Source organism: Ascaphus truei, unplaced genomic scaffold (assembly GCF_040206685.1).
Source record: "Ascaphus truei isolate aAscTru1 unplaced genomic scaffold, aAscTru1.hap1 HAP1_SCAFFOLD_1820, whole genome shotgun sequence".
In the NCBI taxonomy this organism is placed as follows: Eukaryota; Metazoa; Chordata; class Amphibia; order Anura; family Ascaphidae; genus Ascaphus; species Ascaphus truei.
The window spans coordinates 15,758-37,932 of NW_027454721.1; the positions used below are offsets into that span (position 1 = coordinate 15,758).

At 57.1% G+C, this 22,175-nt stretch overlaps 1 protein-coding gene across 1 annotated transcript in view; it reads left to right on the forward strand.

The window, feature by feature from the left end:
• The window catches only part of MBTPS1 (membrane bound transcription factor peptidase, site 1), a 35,770-nt gene that overhangs the window by 7,264 nt on the left and 6,331 nt on the right, over nucleotides 1-22,175 (forward strand). Inside the window, exons 4-19 of the mRNA XM_075582037.1 lie at nucleotides 2,390-2,593; nucleotides 5,156-5,266; nucleotides 6,511-6,620; nucleotides 8,372-8,488; nucleotides 10,162-10,229; nucleotides 11,160-11,262; nucleotides 11,481-11,632; nucleotides 11,783-11,944; nucleotides 13,011-13,155; nucleotides 13,550-13,738; nucleotides 14,245-14,417; nucleotides 14,912-15,027; nucleotides 16,178-16,334; nucleotides 19,231-19,355; nucleotides 20,838-20,915; nucleotides 21,948-22,088. Coding sequence (XP_075438152.1) covers nucleotides 2,390-2,593; nucleotides 5,156-5,266; nucleotides 6,511-6,620; nucleotides 8,372-8,488; nucleotides 10,162-10,229; nucleotides 11,160-11,262; nucleotides 11,481-11,632; nucleotides 11,783-11,944; nucleotides 13,011-13,155; nucleotides 13,550-13,738; nucleotides 14,245-14,417; nucleotides 14,912-15,027; nucleotides 16,178-16,334; nucleotides 19,231-19,355; nucleotides 20,838-20,915; nucleotides 21,948-22,088 — 2,151 coding nt within the window. The remainder of the gene's footprint in view (nucleotides 1-2,389; nucleotides 2,594-5,155; nucleotides 5,267-6,510; nucleotides 6,621-8,371; nucleotides 8,489-10,161; nucleotides 10,230-11,159; nucleotides 11,263-11,480; nucleotides 11,633-11,782; nucleotides 11,945-13,010; nucleotides 13,156-13,549; nucleotides 13,739-14,244; nucleotides 14,418-14,911; nucleotides 15,028-16,177; nucleotides 16,335-19,230; nucleotides 19,356-20,837; nucleotides 20,916-21,947; nucleotides 22,089-22,175) is intronic.

Sequence of the window (22,175 nt, forward strand, 5' to 3'; positions counted from 1 at the left end):
CAGTGCTGTGCGTGTGGCACACGTCTGGGCTCAGTGCTGTGCGTGTGGCACACGTGCTCAGTGCTGTGTGTGTGGGGCACACGTCTGGGCTCATTAGTGATCATTCTGGGATACTGTATTAGATGTTATACAGGATATAAGGCGACGATGATCTGAAGCAGGGACATTGTACAGGGAGCAATAAGAGCACAAGTGATGGGTATGAATAACTCACTAGTCCCCTTATCCTGAAAGGCTTAGTGTGTTTCCATGCACTTGCCATAGTAAGTCCCTTCTGGTAACGAAGAGGTCACAGCCGCAGGGTCTCACACTGTGCCATTTTCTGAGTGCCACTGCAGGCTGTCCAAGTCTGTGGGTTGGAAACACAGCATCAAAGCAATATCTTGCTGGGCACCGTCATGGCAGTGCAATTAGTGTCACCCATGGGAGAGAATGTTATACGCCCTGCGTCTGTGTGATTGTGCTGCAGCCATGAAACAATGTGCGTGCAGAAGATTGTTGACTTATCGTCTTGTCCTGTTCCAATTCTTGCAGTTAATTAAAATATTCTGAGGACGAGTGATGCCAGAAACGCGTCTCCTCTCTTTCCACGTGTCTCTGGCGTTGGTATAACATGGCCCGAGATTGTATTGTATGTCTTTATTTATATAGCGCCATTAATGTACATAGCGATTCACAGCAGTAATACGCGACAATCATATAAATAACAAATATAAATAACAGGTCGTTTAGGAAGAGGAGTCCCTGCTCCGAGGAGCTTACAATCTAATTGGTGGTTAGGAAGAACGTAAAGAGACAGGAGCAGGGTGTTCTGGTAAGTGCGTTTGCAGGGGGCCGAGCTTTATGTATCTCTCTAACACCGCGTGTTTGCTCTTTCCGTGTGTCTCTGGCGTTGGTGTAACATGAACAACATGTTCATTAGTCTTTCACCCTGACAGCACCACTCGAGTAAGTTTAACTTTTTCCGGCCGGCTGAGCACGGACATCTCTGTTTGTGTGTTGGTGTAACATGGCCTGAGAGATGTTCTCTGTAACACCGCGTGCTGGAACCTTTGTATCCCTACCTTATACTCTGCTGCAGAGACATGCGTGCACCTCTGTTCCCCAAACAGCCCCATCCTTATTAGGCTGAGGCCCCAGTACCTCCGCTGCACGCGCGCCCGCGAGACTGGCGGCGCGTGCAGCCGATTTTCACTGCAGGAAGAGAGACGGGGGGGACGTGTCGGGTGAGTGACGGGGGGGCGGCCATGACGTTACCTGGCAGGTTCGTCCTCATTGGCTTAACCGCTGGGGGGCGTTGCTTAGCGCTCCGTCGCGAGTCCTGCTCTCAATTCCATTGAGAGCAGGAGCAACTCTCGCCCCAGCGCTGCGGCCCCCCCTCGCAGCGGGCCCGGCGCCATTGAGGGGAGGGCTCTCGTCCCTGCAGCGTCCGCCACAGCGAGCGCTGCAGTAGGCAGCGGGGCCCAGGCCTGAGTTTGTGCGGAGCAGCTGTTTATTTGGGGAGTTTAGGTAGAACAATTTATTACAACAGGAAGGGCATAGTCATACACTGCACTGCTTTCTTTTACATCCGATTCATTAGCAGAGTGAGGTCCAAATATGAAATGCTTTAACCCCTCTGATGCCAGAGGGACTGGCAACATTTCTGGTTCATTGCCCTGTGGCAAGCACGTGCATTCAGCATCTTACTCATGAAATCCTTGGTCATGTTCTTGGTGATGATCGGCGGTTACGGTAACTTCCTTCTTATCCCTGCCCGTGTTGTTCGGTAAAAAGTATTCAACGTGTTCTTCATAAGTCAGCGATTTCTGTCACCACTGGGGTGACCGTGAATGCACAAGAATGTTAAAGATATGGAACCAGGTGACACAAGCCGTCCCGCGCCCTGACCCAGTCTGTGTTCTCACCAGGGCGGATTATGTCACGGACCATTTCGTTCCTCTGATTATCCGTCACTTTGCCAGGACTACCCGGGACACGGCGTTTTATCAGCGGCCCCCGGGATTTCTGGCGAGCCGGCCGCAGTTATTCTCTGTAATCTCCAAGAACGGCAAAATAACTCCCACATTCAGGAGCAAAACAAAGCCGGAAAGTGTCATAGATTTGTGTGCTGATAACATCTTAAACGGGCCGTTCTCTTTTATTGAGAGCACCTTTCTTATCTGGAATAGTTTTCCTTGAAATGTTGGTTCAAACAGGATTTGCAAACATTGTACAAAGCTGTTCCTGTTTAGGTATTAACACTAAGGTGGCCTGGTGGTTTCTGCACATGAAATGCAGCAATGGCAGGGATACAATAACATGGAGATTGGGTCTGGGAAGACTATTGCACCGTGAAGCCCCCCCCCCCGTTCCTCCCGAGCTGAGTCTGTGATTCCTCTCTGATTAGGTGACCCGCCGGCCCCCTGTAACGACACAAAGTGGAGCCAGAAATGGCAGTCGTCCCGCCCTCTCCGGAGGACCAGCCTGTCTCTCGGCTCCGGGTTCTGGCACGCGACCGGGAGACACTCCAGCCGGCGACTCCTGAGAGCCATCCCACGGCAGGTGGCTCAGACTCTGCAGGCCGATGTGCTGTGGCAGCTGGGCTACACAGGTACAGTATGAGTCCAGCATCACTCCATGCACTGCGCCCTGCGTAACATGAGTGCACGCTATCCTGCACTGCACCCTGCGTAACATGAGCGCACGCTATCCTGCACTGCGCCCTGCGTAACATGAGTGCACGCTATCCTGCACTGCACCCTGCGTAACATGAGTGCACGCTAACCTGCACTGCTCCATGCACTGCGCCCTGCGTAACACGAGTGCACGCTATACTGCACTACTCCATGCACTGCACACTGAGTAACATGAGTGCAAGCTATCCTGCACTGCTCCATGCACTGCGCCCTGCGTAACATGAGTGCACGCTATACTGCACTGCTCCATGCACTGCACACTGAGTAATATGAGTGCACGCTATCCTGCACTGCTCCATGCACTGCACCGTGAGTAACATGAGTGCACGCTAACCTGCACTGCTCCATGCACTGCACCCTGAGTAACATGAGTGCACGCTATCCTGCACTGCTCCATGCACTGCTCCATGCACTGCACGCTATCCTGCACTGCTCCATGCACTGCACCCTGAGTAACATGAGTGCACGCTAGCCTGCACTGCTCCATGCACTGCACCCTGAGTAACATGAGTGCACGCTAACCTGCACTGCACTCCTGAGTAACATGAGTGCACGCTAACCTGCACTGCACCCTGAGTAACATGAGTGCACGCTATCCTGCACTGCTCCATGCACTGCACCCTGAGTAACATGAGTGCACGCTATCCTGCACTGCTCCATGCACTGCACCGTGAGTAACATGAGTGCACGCTATCCTGCACTGCTCCATGCACTGCACCGTGAGTAACACGAGTGCACGCTATACTGCACTGCTCCATGCACTGCACCCTGCGTAACATGAGTGCACGCTATCCTGCACTGCTCCATGCACTGCACCCTGAGTAACACGAGTGCACGCTATACTGCACTACTCCATGCACTGCACCCTACGTAACATGAGTGCACGCTATTCTGCACTGCTCCATGCACTGCACCCTGAGTAACACGTGTGCATGCTATCCTGCACTGCTCCATGCACTGCACCCTGAGTAACACGAGTGCACGCTATCCTGCACTGCTCCATGCACTGCACACTGAGTAACACGAGTGCACGCTATCCTGCACTGCTCCATGCACTGCACACTGAGTAACACGAGTGCACGCTATCCTGCACTGCTCCATGCACTGCACACTGAGTAACACGAGTGCATGCTAACCTGCACTGCACCCTGAGTAACATGAGTGCACGCTAACCTGCACTGCACCGTGAGTAACATGAGTGCACGCTATCCTGCACTGCTCCATGCACTGCACCGTGAGTAACATGAGTGCACGCTATCCTGCACTGCTCCATGCACTGCACCGTGAGTAACACGAGTGCACGCTATACTGCACTGCTCCATGCACTGCACACTGAGTAACATGAGTGCACGCTATCCTGCACTGCTCCATGCACTGCACCCTGAGTAACACGAGTGCACGCTATACTGCGCTGCTCCATGCACTGCACCCTGCGTAACATGAGTGCACGCTATCCTGCACTGCTCCATGCACTGCACCCTGAGTAACACGAGTGCACGCTATTCTGCACTGCTCCATGCACTGCACCCTGAGTAACACGTGTGCATGCTATCCTGCACTGCTCCATGCACTGCACCCTGAGTAACACGAGTGCACGCTATCCTGCACTGCTCCATGCACTGCACACTGAGTAACACGAGTGCACGCTATCCTGCACTGCTCCATGCACTGCACACTGAGTAACACGAGTGCACGCTATCCTGCACTGCTCCATGCACTGCACCCTGAGTAACACGAGTGCACGCTATCCTGCACTGCTCCATGCACTGCACACTGAGTAACACGAGTGCACGCTATCCTGCACTGCTCCATGCACTGCACACTGAGTAACACGAGTGCACGCTATCCTGCACTGCTCCATGCACTGCACACTGAGTAACACGAGTGCACGCTATCTGCACTGCTCCATGCACTGCGCCCTGAGGAACACGAGCGCACGCTATCCTGCACTGCTCCATGCACTGCACCCTGAGTAACACGAGTGCACGCTATCCTGCACTGCTCCATGCACTGCACCCTGAGTAACACTAGTGCACGCTATCCTGCACTACTCCATGCACTGCATCCTGAGTAACACGAGTGCACACTATCCTGCACTGCTCCATGCACTGCACCCTGAGTAACACGAGTGCACGCTATCCTGCACTGCTCCATGCACTGCACACTGAGTAACACGAGTGCACGCTATCCTGCACTGCACCCTGAGTAACACGAGCGCACGCTATCCTGCACTGCTCCATGCACTGCACCCGGAGTAACACGGGTGTATGCTTAATCCAGCCCGCTATCCTGCACTGCACCCTGAGTAACACGAGCGCACGCTTACTCCAGCCCGCTATCCTGCACTGCACCCTGAGTAACATGAGCGCATTCTTACTCCAGCACGCTGTCCTGCACTGGGGGGTTATATGCTGAGCTGGTACTCTGTTAATCCCCTCTCTTATTATTGTTCCTGCGCCTTTGTTCTTGGTGCACAGGTAGTAACGTGAGAGTTGCCGTCTTCGACACCGGGCTAAGTGAAAAACATCCGCACTTCAAAAATGTCAAGGAGAGGACCAACTGGACCAACGAGAAAACCTTGGACGATGGTACGTGAAATCGGGGTGTTACCCGAGCGTGAGGGCTGGGGTGGCTTCGGGAGCATGGCGGAGGGGAACACTCACTCGTTTTATTAAATCAAGTCCTAAATGATCTGAAGTCCGATTCATAAAGAAAACTGGCATTCATTGGGTTTGTCAGAACCTGTGACACAGACGTCAGTCGGAACAACCCTCCCCAGTATTAATGCATTATTGCTGTTTGGTGCCGGTTACAGTCTGTTCAAGTAACGGCTTATAACTGGATTTATTTTCCCAAGTTGACCTCATAGAGGAGGTCTCTTCCCAGAAATACTAAATACCCCCCCCCCCGCCCCCACCCCTATCCACACCGCGCCCACGCCTAGGATATACTCGCTGTTCTAGTAGTGTACGTTAGGAGAGTTAATGCTATTACATTTTAAAACCTTCTTTTACACGGGTACTCTTCTTTTAGACGGGTACCCTTCTTTTAGACGGGTACCCTTCTTTTACACGGGTACCCTTCTTTTACACGGGTACTCTTCTTTTACACGGGTACCCTTCTTTTACACGGGTACCCTTCTTTTACACGGGTACCCTTCTTTTACACGGGTACCCTTCTTTTACACGGGTACCCTTCTTTTACACGGGTACCCTTCTTTTACACGGGTACCCTTCTTTTACACGGGTACCCTTCTTTTACACGGGTACCCTTCTTTTACACGGGTACCCTTCTTTAACACGGGTACCCTTCTTTAACACGGGTACCCTTCTTTTACACGGGTACCCTTCTTTTACACGGGTACCCTTTTACACGGTTACCCTTCTTTTACACGGGTACCCTTCTTTTACACGGGTGCCCTTTTACACATGGTTGATCAGATGCAGGAGAGAACTTGCAGCAATTACAAGCGGTAAGTATAGCAGTATTGCCGTACTCCGGGGTTATCCAGTCAGAGTCCGGGCTAAATGCTTCTTTTATTTTTGTACCATATTTAATCCCGCGTTTGGGCTCTGCCCCTGAGTGTTACCCTACATGGGCTTGTGGCGTCTGCACTTCTTGTGTTAGGAATATTGTAAGTGCCCTAAATACTCGGGGACAGGGGTTGAGGTGCAGTCTATGAACGGACCCCCTGTCCGCACAGCGGCGTCCCCTGTCCGAAGCTGCCGAATGTTCTTCCTGTGTTTCCCTGTGTATTGAGCTCATTGCTATGACCTCGGAGATGTGTGTTATCCCGTAATCCCGCTGTACATGTAATTACCGTGTTCTGCAGGGCTGGGACACGGGACGTTTGTAGCTGGTGTCATCGCCAGCATGAGAGAGTGCCAAGGATTCGCTCCGGACTCCGAACTCCACATATACCGCGTCTTCACCAATAATCAGGTACTTTCTATGTCCTTCTCTTAGCACCATCACGGTGTACTCTGTGCCCGTCTCCTGCTCACAGTGTACTCTGTGCCCGTCTCGTGCTCACAGTGTACTCTGTGCCCGTCTCCTGCTCACGGTGTACTCTGTGCCCGTCTCCTGCTCACAGTGTACTCTGTGCCCGTCTCCTGCTCACAGTGTACTCTGTGCCCGTCTCCTGCTCACAGTGTACTCTGTGCCCGTCTCGTGCTCACAGTGTACTCTGTGCCCGTCTCCTGCTCACGGTGTACTCTGTGCCCGTCTCCTGCTCACAGTGTACTCTGTGCCCGTCTCGTGCTCACAGTGTACTCTGTGCCCGTCTCCTGCTCACAGTGTACTCTGTGCCCGTCTCCTGCTCGCTGTGTACTCTGTGCCCGCCTCCTGCTCGCTGTGTACTCTGTGCCCGCCTCCTGCTCGCTGTGTACTCTGTGCCCGTCTCCTGCTCGCTGTGTACTTTGTGCCCGTCTCCTGCTCGCTGTGTACTCTGTGCCCGCCTCCTGCTCGCTGTGTACTCTCTGTGCCCGGCCTCCTGCTCACAGTCGCATAACCCCGCAGTATCAGCGCACGGGTACCCCGCGTCTGTATAGTTTTTGCAGTATCTACACGGGTATGCTGCGTCTGTATAATCCCCATAGTATCAGCATAATCTTTATAGTATCAGTACACGGGTGCGCCGCGTCTGTATAATCCCCGCAGTATCAGTACACAGGTACCCGCGCCCCCCGCAGTAGGAATGGGTGTCGGCGTATTGCATACCACTGCTTTTGGAATCTGATACCAGGGAGAAGGTTTGTAGCAAGTCCCAGTCTCTCAGATTTCATACTGGGTTCTGCTAATATTTGCTAAACACATATTGCCAAGGATATTATTACTTGGAAAAGGATATTATTTCTCTCTGGAAGCTCTCTGCCTTTTATTAAATACACATTGTGTGTCTCACAGGCTCGATGTGTCTGCATTGTGTGCAAATACTTCTGCATTTTGCAAACGTTGGCGGTTTACGGCTATTTCAGAACTATAATCTGCTAGTAATCTGTAACGCAGATATGTCTGGTCTTCTGAAAGCCCGTGTACAAACCTCTCTGAACGTGGATCTTGGAACCAGAACTTATTGCGTTTGGCAGTCACTGGCATGCAGCCCGTGTCCAGCGTGTTCCACATTCCTCGTTATTGCTGGACATCGCCATTCTCTGGCCGGTAACAGTCACTGACGCAGTCTCGGCTCCACGCGGCCTTCCCGCCTGGGCTCCGCGCAGACTCGTCTATTTGCTGCGGTATTATCACAACGCGCCATCTTTTTCTCTTACACCTATTAAAACTGTACATTTAATTAACCCTTTTTCGAGCGAAAGGGAATTAGGTTGTTACCGATTGAAATAAACATTGTAACGATCCCTTATTGAAACGACGTCCAGCTGACCATGTACTATAAGCGCTGTAAGGTCCTGCTCTGGTCCCAAGGTTACCAGCCCAGAGGCAGTAATCCTGCTCTTCTCTTATCTTCCCTAAGTGAGTGTGTTCACGTATAACCGCGTCCTGTTACTTGTTCTTCCCAGTAGGAAGTGTATTGTTACTCCGTGGGGAGACGTTACTGCTGTTAACGTATAACCGCGTCCTGTTACTTCCCAGTAGGAAGTGTATTGTTACTCCGTGAGGAGACGTTACTGCTGTTTATGTCTTGTTGACGGCTCTTGTGTTTGGATGTTGAAGTTGTCCATTTCTCTCCTCAGGTCTCTTACACGTCTTGGTTTTTGGATGCGTTTAATTATGCCATCCTGAAGAAGATCGATGTATTAAACCTGAGCATCGGCGGCCCCGACTTCATGGATCACCCTTTTGTTGATAAGGTTTGTGCGTTTGAAATGGCTTCAGTTTACCTCTCCCTTGCATCTAGAAACATTTCACTGTGGCAGGGTCCTGCAATGTCGGAGACCCACCTCCTCTCTCTACCGCCTGCAAGGCTTCTCCCGCGCTGCCCCCTCTCTCTGGCATTCCCTACCACGTGCCCCCTCTCTATGGCATTCCCTACCACGTGCCCCCTCTCTCTGGCATTCCCTACCACATGCCCCCTCTCTCTGGCATTCCCTACCACGTGCCCCCTCTCTCTGGCATTCCCTACCATGTGCCCCCTCTCTCTGGCATTCCCTACCACGTGCCCCCTCTCTCTGGCATTCCCTACCACGTGCCCCCTCTCTCTGGCATTCCCTACCACGTGCCCCCTCTCTCTGGCATTCCCTACCACGTGCCCCCTCTCTCTGGCATTCCCTACCACGTGCCCCCTCTCTCTGGCATTCCCTACCACGTGCCCCCTCTCTCTGGCATTCCCTACCACGTGCCCCCTCTCTCTGGCATTCCCTACCACGTGCCCCCTCTCTCTGGCATTCCCTACCACGTGCCCCCTCTCTCTGGCATTCCCTACCACGTGCCCCCTCTCTCTGGCATTCCCTACCACGTAACATCAGACTCTCCCCCAGCTTTCGGACATTTGACAATTCTGTTTTAAGGAAGCCTGTCTGGCATACGGGTAACATCCCCTCCCTCACCCCGGCATACTCGTAACATCCCCTCCCTCACCCCGGCATACTCGTAACATCCCCTCCCTCACCCCGGCATACTCGTAACATCCCCTCCCTCACCCCGGCATACTCGTAACATCCCCTCCCTCACCCCGGCATACTCGTAACATCCCCTCCCTCACCCCGGCATACTCGTAACATCCCCTCCCTCACCCCGGCATACTCGTAACATCCCCTCCCTCACCCCGGCATACTCGTAATATCCCCTCCCTCACCCCGGCATACTCGTAACATCCCCTCCCTCACCCCGGCATACTCGTAATATCCCCTCCCTCACCCCGGCATACTCGTAATATCCCCGGCATACTCGTAATATCCCCTCCCTCACCCCGGCATACTCGTAATATCCCCGGCATACTCGTAATATCCCCGGCATACTCGTAATATCCCCGGCATACTCGTAATATCCCCTCCCTCACCCCGGCATACTCGTAATATCCCCATCCCTTACCCCAACCCTATAGGGACTAGCTGGACTTAACCCCCTAACATCCACACCCCCAACGACGACAACACTCAGCTGTGCGGCAGGACCATACTCCATCCTGATGTATACTCCGTCCCACAACGTGCAGAAACTTTACCTTTTTGTTTCAACATTGCCCCTTATTCCCTCGAGTGTCAGCTCCCAGGATCAGGGCTCGTTATCTTCTGTATCTGTCCTTCTTTGTATGTGACGGTAATTTGCACCGCTCTGTTACCCCTTTGTACTGCGCTGCCGCATATGTTGGAACTTTGTAAATAAACGATGATTTTTTGTAATATATGAACCTGGTATATTATGGAGTAGACGGATTTGGATGAGGCGTCCTCATTACTGGGGGAGCAAGGACAGCAGATCTGTCAAATGGATGGTTACAGCGAGTCCTCAGCAGTTAGGTTACCATCATGGTTATGAAAGCACACGGAGCAGGGCGGTAAAGGCCTCATCCTTTTCCATGCAGGTCTGGGAGCTGACGGCTAACAACGTGATCATGGTTTCTGCCATTGGGAATGATGGACCACTTTATGGGTAAGGGGCCACGAGGGGCCACACTGTCCTGTCTGTTGCACTGCTGTCCCGTCTGTTGCACTGCTGTCCCATGTTAGGGATACATGACGTCGTCGGGTCTCTGCCAGCTAATTAAAGGGCTGTTACATGGATTGACACCGCTCATGCCGAAAGACTATATAGATAAAATGATTCGGTGCGCAGGGAGATAGACCTAATCTAAACACTGAGAAAGTGGCCAGGTGGTCTCATTAGCCCCTTAGTAGCCCACAGTAGCCCCCTGTTAGTTGCACTCAGAGTCAAAATTGAAGGGGAATCAAATAACGGGTATTGAGATACAAATATCCCCAAATAGGTAGGCTGAGCATACTACTTAGTCCATGTGCAAAGAAAGGGTGAGCAGGACAATACGTTCTAATCGGTTTAAAAGAACCGAAAGTAATAACATTTTAATAATAAACAACAACGCGGAAAAACGTGATAATTACACACAGTGATGAAAATATAATGTTCACATCCCCAGAGCTGAGAGTGCTGATCGGGACACTAGGGGGTGTAGGCCAGAGGGCCTCAAGATAAAAACTGTACCCCTGAGAAGCAGGCTAATGGCTACAAATTGCTGTATGTAGCCACGGGGAGACCAAACGGCATATAGAGTGGCCCACTCTCTCCCCCGCGGTGCGCCCCCTCTCTCCCCCGCGGTGCGCCCCCTCTCTCCCCCGCGGTGCGCCCCCTCTCTCCCCCGCGGTGCGCCCCCTCTCTCCCCCGCGGTGCGCCCCCTCTCTCCCCCGCGGTGCGCCCCCTCTCTCCCCCGCGGTGCGCCCCCTCTCTCCCCCGCGGTGCGCCCCCTCTCCCCCCCCGCGGTGCGCTACCCTCTCCCCCCCGCGGTGCGCCCCCAGGGCCACGTTCTCACTCTCTGCCGTCTCCTTACCTACCTTTTTTCTTGCTCAGGACCCTCAATAACCCAGCTGACCAGATGGACGTGATCGGAGTTGGCGGCATTGACTTTGAAGACAACATAGCGCGTTTCTCGTCACGTGGGATGACCACCTGGGTGAGACCCTGCGCTGGCATCGGTTCTAGAGTCTTTGCAACTACCATCCTACAGTACGGAACCTACCTAGAACCCATTTCACTGCAAAATAGCAGAGCAGAGATGTGATGAAGCATGGCTGCATGTCGTACTAATACTTAGTGCTGCAGGAACAGACCTTACAAGAGCAGACTCCCCCCGTACCATCACGTGGGAAGTGACAGCTCTCTCCCCTGCAGGAGCTCCCCGGCGGGTATGGACGGATGAAGCCTGACATTGTCACTTACGGTTCTGGCGTTCGAGGCTCCGGTATGAAAGGCGGTTGCCGCTCTCTGTCGGGGACGAGCGTCGCGTCCCCTGTTGTAGCCGGCGCTGTGACCCTGCTCGTCAGGTGAGGATGCCATGGCAGTGAGCTCTTTGCCAGCGTAGAATGAAGTTGGCAAAGTTTCATTACCTGCAGTAATATTTGGGTTACCCGTTTGAATGTCCCTTGTGGGGCTGGTTGTGGGCTGTCGCTAAGCGTTATTCCGGGTCTCCGCAGCACGGTGCAGAACCGGGAGCTGGTGAACCCAGCCAGCATGAAGCAGGCTCTCATCGCCTCCGCTCGCAGACTTCCAGGGGTCAATATGTTTGAGCAAGGACACGGCAAGCTGGACCTTCTGCGGGCCTATCAGATACTCAACAGTTACAAACCGCAAGCCAGGTCAGTGTCATGGTGACGAGCCCTGAATCTGCCGGCATCACCGGGTCTCCGACCTTCTCTCGCGACGTGCACTTGTCTATTGGCAATCAATCAATTGCTACATATCCACTTGCCCCAGGGGGTTTAATAGAAGTTGGAGCCTTATCTCTGGGCTCGCCTCGTGTGTCAGTGCCCGCCTAGTGTGTCAGTGCCCGCCTCGTGTCTCAGTGCCTGCCTCGTGTCTCAGTGCCCGCCTTCTGTGTCAGTGCCCGCCTCGTGTGTCAGTGCCCGCCTCGTGTGTCAGTGCCCGCCTCGTGTCTCAGTGCCCGCCTCGTGTCTCAGTGCCCGCCTCGTGTGTCAGTGCCCGCCTCGTGTGTCAGTGCCCGCCTCGTGTGTCAGTGCCCGCCTCGTGTGTCAGTGCCCGCCTCGTGTGTCAGTGCCCGCCTCGTGTCTCAGTGCCCGCCTCGTGTCTCAGTGCCCGCCTCGTGTCTCAGTGCCCGCCTCGTGTCTCAGTGCCCGCCTCGTGTCTCAGTGCCCGCCTCGTGTCTCAGTGCCCGCCTCGTGTCTCAGTGCCCGCCTCGTGTCTCAGTGCCCGCCTTATCTATGTAGTTTTTATATTTGTGTGTTGCTATATGTTGCAGTAGAACACGAAGCCAGGACACACACTGTTAAAATGTTAAAACAATAGTTGGTGTCGACTCTTTAGCAACTAGAAATACCCTATAACGCCCTCCGATCACGGCATTAATAAAGCGCGAGATGTGTAGGTATAACTTACCTCTCGTATCCCCGTATCCTCGCCTGCATGTGCCGTGTCTGTGCTGCGCGTATGCGGCGCTGCGACGCCGGCTTCTAGCCGTGTGTGGGGCGCATTGTGTTAATGCCTCTTCTGCACAAGGAGGGGACCGAGACCCCAAATCTCCTGGGGTAACCCTTAGGGGATATTCCTTATCCAGCGATAGTGCTGATCGGGCTGCACGGAATCTCCCAACGCGGGTCAGGCATTTATTGTAGATAAGAGGCGCTGTTGGATGAAGGTGACAGAGATGTTCTGTACGTGGCATATTAACGGGTTTCTTCTCCTTAGCCTGAGTCCCAGCTACGTGGACCTAACCGAGTGTCCCTACATGTGGCCATACTGCTCCCAGCCGATATACTACGGGGGGATGCCCACCATTGTCAATGTGACCATCCTGAATGGCATGGGGGTCACTGGCAGGGTCGTAGACAAGGTGAGGCTCAGTACTTTCAGTTCTACAGCACGAGTTTCTGCAGATTCTGTCCTTCAAATCCTCTGCAGAAGTGTAATCTGACGCGTGCGCTGTGACTGTGACGCCTCTCCAACCTGACTCTTCTCTCTCTCTCTCTTTTCTCTCTCTCTCTTTTCTCTCTCTCTCTCTCTTTTCTCTCTCTCTCTCTTTTCTCTCTCTCTCTCTTTTCTCTCTCTCTCTTTTCTCTCTCCTCTCTCTCTCCTCTCTTCTCTCTCTCTCCTCTCTTCTCTCCTCTCTCTCTCGCTCTCTTCTCTCTCTCTTTTCTCTCTCTCTTTTCTCTCTCTCTTTTCTCTCTCTCTTCTCTCTCTCTCTCTCTCTCTCTCTTTTCTCTCTCTCTCTTTTCTCTCTCCTGCAGCCTGACTGGCAGCCGTACCTGCCACAGAACGGGGATCACATAGACGTGGCTTTCTCCTATTCCTCGGTGCTGTGGCCGTGGTCCGGTTATCTCGCCATTTCCATTTCTGTGGCAAAGAAAGCATCGTCATGGGAGGGCATCGCTCAGGGTCATGTCATGATCACAATCGCATCTCCCAAAGGCAAAGAGGTGCGTCAGCTTGCACCTGTGTGTGCCCCCTGGCAGTGAAACGGTTAAGCTTTAGTGCCAGGCTTGCAAAGTGTTGCCCACCCCGCTGGGTGTGAAGGGTTAAATGCACCGGCAGCGTGTGATGAGTAGCCTGCCACGCATACCACCACCACCCATGGCCCTGACACCTCTTGCCACCCCTCCCCCATATGGTCCTGACACCCCCCCCCTCCCCACACAAACACACACACAGCCCTGACACCCCCCCCCCCACCCCCCCCCACACAGCCCTGACACCCCCCCCCCCACACACACACAGCCCTGACACCCCCCCCCCCACACACACACACAGCCCTGACACTCCCCCCCCCCCCCCCACACACACACACAGCCCTGACACTCCCCCCCCCACACACACACACAGCCCTGACACCCCCCCCCCCTCCCACACACACACACAGCCCTGACACACACACCCCCCCGCAGCGCTGGGCCGACCTCACCGCGTGACTTCGCCTCTCTCTCAGGTAAAGGACGGGGGGGAGCAGTTCTCCACTGTCAAGCTGCCGATAAAAGTTAAGATCATTCCGACCCCGCCACGCAGCAAGAGGCTCCTTTGGGATCAGTACCACAACCTCCGGTACCCACCCGGATACTTCCCTCGAGACAACCTGAGGATGAAGAACGACCCCCTGGACTGGTGAGCAGACAGTCCTGGGCCCAAACCCCACGGGGCTTAGTAAGTGGTCCTGATCCCAAACCCACCGGCTGCATGTAAGTGGTCCTGAGCCCAAACCCACCGGCTGCGTGTAAGTGGTCCCGAGCCCAAACCCACCGGCTGCGTGTAAGTGGTCCTGAGCCCAAACCCACCGGCTGCGTGTAAGTGGTCCTGAGCCCAAACCCACCGGCTGCGTGTAAGTGGTCCTGAGCCCAAACCCACTGGCTGCGTGTAAGTGGTCCTGAGCCCAAACCCACCGGCTGCGTGTAAGTGGTCCTGAGCCCAAACCCATGGGAGTGTATGGTGGGAAACTGGAGAAACAGGCCTGGGCCGCAGTCTTGTGGTGTGATCCAGGTCTCTGGGTGTTCTGATTCTGCATGGTCCCGTGGGAAGCAGGCCTGGGCCGCAGTCTCGTGGCTGGCTGTGCTGTCTCTGTGTGCCTGCGACGCTCCGTTATAAGATGTTGTCTTCTCCAGGAACGGGGATCACATCCACACCAACTTCCGGGACATGTACCAGCACCTGCGGAGCATGGGCTACTTTGTGGAGGTGCTGGGCACAGCGATCACTTGTTTCGATGCCAGTCAGTACGGTGAGAAGCTGCACATAAGGTCCTCCCTCCTGTTTCACCCACACGGGGCACCCATACTCAGGCTTACTTTGTAGTGGGTTACAGACCCCTTCAGAACTGAAGGAGTTAAAATCTCTGGGATCCATCCAGCCACGCTGGCCCTGTCACAGCGTTGGGGTGCAGTATATGCTCCTTTACAACAGGGGTGCGCCACTCCCGTCACGAGACCCCCTCAACTGGTCGGGTTTTAAGGATATCCCTGCTTCAGCACAGGTGCAGTCTTCGACTGAGCCACCTGTGCTGAAGCAGAGATCCTGAGAACCTGACCTGTTGGGGGGGTCTTGAAGACTGTAGCTGAGCCCCCTGTTTTAGTGCACGGAGATTTCCAAACTTTTCAGGTGTGTATACACCGTGCAGAACATGAGGTCACCCGGCTCCCTACTCTGTGCTGTCTTCCCCCCCCCCCCCCGTGCGCTCCTCTCCCCCCCCCCCCCGTGCGCTCCCCCCCCCCCCGTGCGCTCCTCTCCCCCCCCCCCCCCGTGCGCTCCTCTCCCCCCCCCCGTGCGCTGCTCCTCCCCCCCCCGTGCGCTGCTCCTCCCCCCCCCCCGTGCGCTGCTCCTCCCCCCCCGTGCGCTCTCCCCCCCGTGCGCTCCTCTCCCCCCCCCGTGCGCTCCTCTTCCCCCCGTGCGCTCCTCTTCCCCCCCGTGCGCTCCTCTCCCCCCGTGCGCTCCTCTCCCCCCGTGCGCTCCTCTCCCCCCCCGTGCGCTCCTCTCCCCCCCCGTGCGCTCCTCTCCCCCCCCGTGCGCTCCTCTCCCCCCCGTGCACCACTCCCCCCCCCCCCCGTGCACCACTCCCCCCCCCCCCGTGCGCTCCTCCCCCCCCCCCCGTGCGCTCCTCCCCCCCCCCCGTGCGCTCCTCCCCCCCCCCGTGCGCTCCTCCCCCCCCCCCCGTGCGCTCCTCCCCCCCCCCGTGCGCTCCTCCCCCCCCCGTGCGCTCCTCCCCCCCCCCGTGCGCTCCTCCCCCCCCCCCCCGTGCGCTCCGCCCCCCCCCCCGTGCGCTCCTCTCCCCCCGCCCCCCCCCCCCCGTGCGCTCCTCTCCCCCCGCGCGTGAGCTAATGTCTCCTGGGGAGAGCGTGTATAGCACTGAGCCTCACTGCTTCTGTGGCCCTCAGGGACCCTGCTGATCGTTGACAGCGAGGAGGAGTTTTACCCGGAGGAGATCACGAAGCTGAGGAGGGATGTAGATAACGGTCTCTCGCTGATCGTGTTCAGTGACTGGTACAACACATCCGTCATGCGAAAGGTCAAGTTCTACGACGAAAACACCAGGTACATCGTCCCGGCCCTGTCCCGTTCCTGTCCCGTTCCATCGTCCCGGCCCTGTCCCGTTCCATCGTCCCGGCCCTGTCCAGTCCCATTGCATCGTCCCGGCCCTGTCCCGTTCCATCGTCCCGGCCCTGTCCAGTCCCGTTCCATCGTCCCGGCCCTGTCCCGTTCCGTCGTCCTGTCCCGTTCCATCGTCCCGGCCCTGTCCAGTCCCGTTCCATCGTCCCGGCCCTGTCCAGTCCCGTTCCATCGTCCCGGCCCTGTCCAGTCCCGTTCCATCGTCCCGGCCCTGTCCAGTCCCGTTCCATCGTCCCGGCCCTGTCCAGTCCCGTTCCATCGTCCCGGCCCTGTCCAGTCCCGTTCCATCGTCCCGGCCCTGTCCAGTCCCGTTCCATCGTCCCGGCCCTGTCCAGTCCCGGCCCTGTCCAGTCCCGTTCCATCGTCCCGGCCCTGTCCCGTTTCGTCGTCCTGTCCCGTTTCGTCGTCCTGTCCCGTTTCGTCGTCCTGTCCCGTTCCGTCGTCCTGTCCCGTTCCGTCGTCCTGTCCCGTTCCATCGTCCCGGCCCTGTCCAGTCCCGTTCCATCGTCCCGGCCCTGTCCAGTCCCGTTCCATCGTCCCGGCCCTGTCCAGTCCCGTTCCATCGTCCCGGCCCTGTCCAGTCCCGTTCCATCGTCCCGGCCCTGTCCAGTCCCGTTCCATCGTCCCGGCCCTGTCCCGTTCCATCGTCCTGTCCCGTTCCATCGTCCTGTCCCGTTCCATCGTCCTGTCCCGTTCCATCGTCCTGTCCCGTTCCATCGTCCTGTCCCGTTCCATCGTCCTGTCCCGTTCCATCGTCCCGGCCCTGTCCCGTTCCATCGTCCTGTCCCGTTCCATCGTCCCGGCCCTGTCTCGTTCCATCGTCCCGGCCCTGTCCCGGCCCTGTCCCGTTCCATCGTCCCGGCCCTGTCCCGTTCCATCGTCCCGGCCCTGTCCCGTTCCATCGTCCCGGCCCTGTCCCGTTTCGTTGTCCGGCCCTGTCCCGTTCCGTCGTCCCGTGTGGGAAGCCATTTTATAGTGAATCACTTCTCGAGTCCATGTATAGAGAGACTTGGCATAGCTATACATCACAGCGTGTTCAATACTACAATATAGACTCTTTATCATAATATAGCGCACAACTTGTTCATTATCCGTGTTTAGATACTCGGCATCATTCTGCAGTGCATCATGTTCTTTATCAGTGTGTAATTACTCAGCATCATTATTGTCTGTCTGTGTGTTGTCTGTCTGTGTGTTGTCTGTCTGTGTGTTGTCTGTCTGTGTGTCGTCTGTCTGTGTGTCGTCTGTCTGTGTGTCGTCTGTCTGTGTGTCGTCTGTCTGTGTGTCGTCTGTCTGTGTGTCGTCTGTCTGGGTGTCGTCTGTCTGGGTGTCGTCTGTCTGGGTGTCTGCCTGTGCGCCTCTGCCTGCCTCTGCGCGCCTCTGTGCGCCTCTGCATGCCTCTGTGCGCCTCTGCCTGCCTGTGCGCCTCTGCCTGCCTGTGCGCCTCTGCCTGCCTGTGCGTCTCTGCCTGCCTGTGCGCCTCTGCCTGCCTGTGCGCCTCTGTCTGTGTGTGCGATGTAGTGTTCTGTAATATTTGTAATGTTATTCATGTGTCCCGTGCAGGCAGTGGTATGTCTCATGTTACATGTGTGTTGTCCCGTGCAGGCAGCGGTGTGTCTCATGTTACATGTGTGTTGTCCCGTGCAGGCAGTGGTATGTCTCATGTTACATGTGTGTTGTCCCGTGAAGGCAGTGGTATGTCTCATGTAACATGTGTGTTGTCCCGTGCAGGCAGCGGTGTGTCTCATGTTACATGTGTGTTGTCCCGTGCAGGCAGTGGTATGTCTCATGTTACATGTGTGTTGTCCCGTGCAGGCAGTGGTATGTCTCATGTTACATGTGTGTTGTCCCGTGCAGGCAGTGGTATGTCTCATGTTACATGTGTGCTGCCCCATGCAGGCAGCGGTGTGTCTCATGTTACATGTATGTTGCCCCATGCAGGCAGTGGTATGTCTCATGTTACATGTGTGTTGTCCTGTGCAGGCAGTGGCATGTTTCATGTTACATGTGTGTTGTCCCGTGCAGGCAGTGGCATGTCTCATGTTACATGTGTGTTGTTCCGTGCAGGCAGTGGCATGTCTCATGTTACATGTGTGTTGTCCCGTGCAGGCAGTGGCATGTTTCATGTTACATGTGTGTTGTCCCGTGCAGGCAGTGGCATGTCTCATGTTACATGTGTGTTGTTCCGTGCAGGCAGTGGCATGTCTCATGTTACATGTGTGTTGTCCCGTGCAGGCAGTGGTATGTCTCATGTTACATGTGTGCTGCCCCATGCAGGCAGCGGTGTGTCTCATGTTACATGTATGTTGCCCCATGCAGGCAGTGGTATGTCTCATGTTACATGTGTGTTGTCCTGTGCAGGCAGTGGCATGTCTCATGTTACATGTGTGTTGTCCCGTGCAGGCAGTGGCATGTTTCATGTTACATGTGTGTTGTCCCGTGCAGGCAGTGGCATGTCTCATGTTACATGTGTGTTGTTCCGTGCAGGCAGTGGCATGTCTCATGTTACATGTGTGTTGTCCCGTGCAGGCAGTGGCATGTCTCATGTTACATGTGTGTTGTCCCGTGCAGGCAGTGGTGTCTCATGTTACACGTGTGTTGTCCCGTGCAGGCAGCGGTGTGTCTCATGTTACATGTGTGTTGTCCCGTGCAGGCAGTGGCATGTCTCATGTTACATGTGTGTTGTCCCGTGCAGGCAGTGGTGTGTCTCATGTTACATGTGTGTTGTCCCGTGCAGGCAGTGGTGTGTCTCATGTTACATGTGTGTTGTCCCGTGCAGGCAGTGGTATGTCTCATGTTACATGTGTGTTGTCCCGTGCAGGCAGTGGTGGATGCCGGACACTGGCGGTGCTAATATCCCAGCCCTGAATGACCTGCTGTCCGTGTGGAGTATGGCCTTCAGTGACGGTATCTATGAGGGGGACTTTTCCATGGCCAACCACGACAGTAAGTGCAGCGAACCCGCCACTATCCCGGCCCGCCACTATCCCGGCCCGCCCCTATCCCGGCCCGCCCCTATCCCGGCCCGCCCCTATCCCGGCCCGCCCCTATCTCGGCCCGCCACTATCCCGGCCCGCCCCTATCCCGGCCCGCCCCTATCCCGGCCCGCCCCTATCCCGGCCCGCCACTATCCCGGCCCGCCTCTATCCCGGCTCGCCACTATCCCGGCTCGCCCCTATCCCGGCCCGCCCCTATCCCGGCCCGCCACTATCCCGGCCCGCCACTATCCCGGCCCGCCTCTATCCCGGCCCGCCACTATCCCGGCCCGCCTCTATCCCGGCCCGCCACTATCCCGGCCCGCCACTATCCCGGCCCGCCCCTATCCCGGCCCGCCACTATCCCGGCCCGCCCCTATCCCGGCCCGCCCCTATCCCGGCCCGCCCCTATCCCGGCCCGCCCCTATCCCGGCCCGCCACTATCCCGGCCCGCCCCTATCCCGGCCCGCCCCTATCCCGGCCCGCCACTATCCCGGCCCGCCCCTATCCCGGCCCGCCCCTATCCCGGCCCGCCACTATCCCGGCCCGCCCCTATCCCGGCCCGCCACTATCCCGGCCCGCCCCTATCCCGGCCCGCCCCTATCCCGGCCCGCCACTATCCCGGCCCGCCACTATCCCGGCCCGCCCCTATCCCGGCCCGCCACTAGTCTTCCAGTCCCGTAGGCCTCGGATATAGCAGGCGCACGCGACGGAGCGCATGTGTCACTACTGCAGAGGCGAACCATGGCCTGGGGATCTGGAGGGGGGTGCGTGCCTGTGACATCACGTGAGCGGTTCACCCTCATTGGCTGAACCGCACAAGTGACCTGGCTGTCGCACAACAACATTACAAAAATGTGACACGCGAAAACCGGTGGTGCTGCATCGCGTGCTCTATGGCCAGCCTCATATAGGTTTGGCCTTTTGTTCTGGTCGCACTAAGTATGGCCGCTGCCTTATCGGGCAGGTCTTCCTGTGATTTGGTACATGTTGGCGTGTCTCGTAAATGTCTCCTGTCTGTCATACTGCCCTGAGCGTGTCTCCTGTCTGCGGGTATGTCCTGAGCGTGTCTCGTACGTGTCTCCTGTCTGCGGGTATGTCCTGAGCATGTCTCCTGTCTGCGGGTATGCCCTGAGCATGTCTCCTGTCTGCGGGTATGCCCTGAGCATGTCTCCTGTCTGCGGGTATGCCCTGAGCGTGTCTCCTGTCTGCGGGTATGCCCTGAGCGTGTCTCCTGTCTGCGGGTATGCCCTGAGCGTGTCTCCTGTCTGCGGGTATGCCCTGAGCGTGTCACCTGTCTGCGGGTATGCCCTGAGCGTGTCTCCTGTCTGCGGGTATGCCCTGAGCGTGTCTCCTGTCTGCGGGTATGCCCTGAGCGTGTCACCTGTCTGCAGGTATGCCCTGAGCGTGTCTCCTGTCTGCGGGTATGTCCTGAGCGTGTCTTGTTTTTCAGTGTATTATGCGTCCGGCTGCAGCATCGCCAAGTTCCCAGAGGATGGAGCTGTTATTTCACAAACACTAAAGGACCAAGGTACAGGACGCTGACACCCCCTCCCGCCCTGGCCTCGCGTGTCCTCGCTCTCTCCCCCTCCTCCGTGTCCCCCGTCCTCTCCCCCTCTTCCGTGTCCCCGTCCTCGCGCCCTCCCCCTCCTCTGTGCCCTCCTTCCCGTCTCCTCCTCCCCCGTCACCCTCCTTCCCGCCTCCTCCTCACCCTCCTTCCCACCTCCTCCTCCCCCGTCACCCTCCTTCCCGCCTCCTCCTCCCCCGTCACCCTCCTTCCCGCCTCCTCCTCCCCCGTCACCCTCCTTCCCGCCTCCTCCTCCCCCGTCACCCTCCTTCCTGCCTCCTCCTCCCCGTCACCCTCCTTCCCGCCTCCTCCTCACCCTCCTTCCCACCTCCTCCCCGTCACCCTCCTTCCCGCCTCCTCCTCCCCCGTCACCCACCTTCCCGCTTCCTCCTCCCCCGTCACCCTCCTTCCCGCCTCCTCCTCCCCCGTCACCCTCCTTCCCGCCTCCTCCTCCCCCGTCACCCTCCTTCCCGCCTCCTCCTCCCCGTCACCCTCCTTCCCCCGTCACCCTCCTTCCCGCCTCCTCCTCCCCGTCACCCTCCTTCCCGCCTCCTCCTCCCCCGTCACTCTCCTTCCCGCCTCCTCCTCCCCGTCACCCTCCTTCCCCGTCACCCTCCTTCCCGTCACCCTCCTTCCCGCCTCCTCCTCCCCTGTCACCCTCCTTCCCGCCTCCTCCACCCCCGTCACCCTCCTTCCCGCCTCCTCCTCCCCGTCACCCTCCTTCCCCCGTCACCCTCCTTCCCGCCTCCTCCTTCCCGTCACCCTCCTTCCCGCCTCCTCCTCCCCGTCACCCTCCTTCCCCCGTCACCCTCCTTCCCGCCTCCTCCTCCCCCGTCACCCTCCTTCCCGCCTCCTCCCCCGTCACCCTCCCCGTCACCGCGCTCTCCCGCCTCCTCCCCGTGCTTTCCTGCCGCCTCCTCCTGCTCCTCCTCCCCGCGCTCTCCCGCCGCCTCCTCCCTCTCCTCGTCACCACGCTCTCCCTCCTCTCTGTCCCAGGACTTGAGGTTTTGAAGCAGGAAACCTCCGTGGTTGAGAATGTTCCTGTGCTGGGACTTTACCAAACGCCGGCGGAAGGAGGAGGGAGAATCATTCTGTACGGTGATTCCAACTGCTTGGATGACAGCCACCGTCAGAAAGGTACCGTCCCCCCCCCCGGCAGTCACCGTCCCCCCCCGGCAGTCACCGCCCCCCCCCCCCCCCCGGCAGTCCCCGCGGCAATGACAG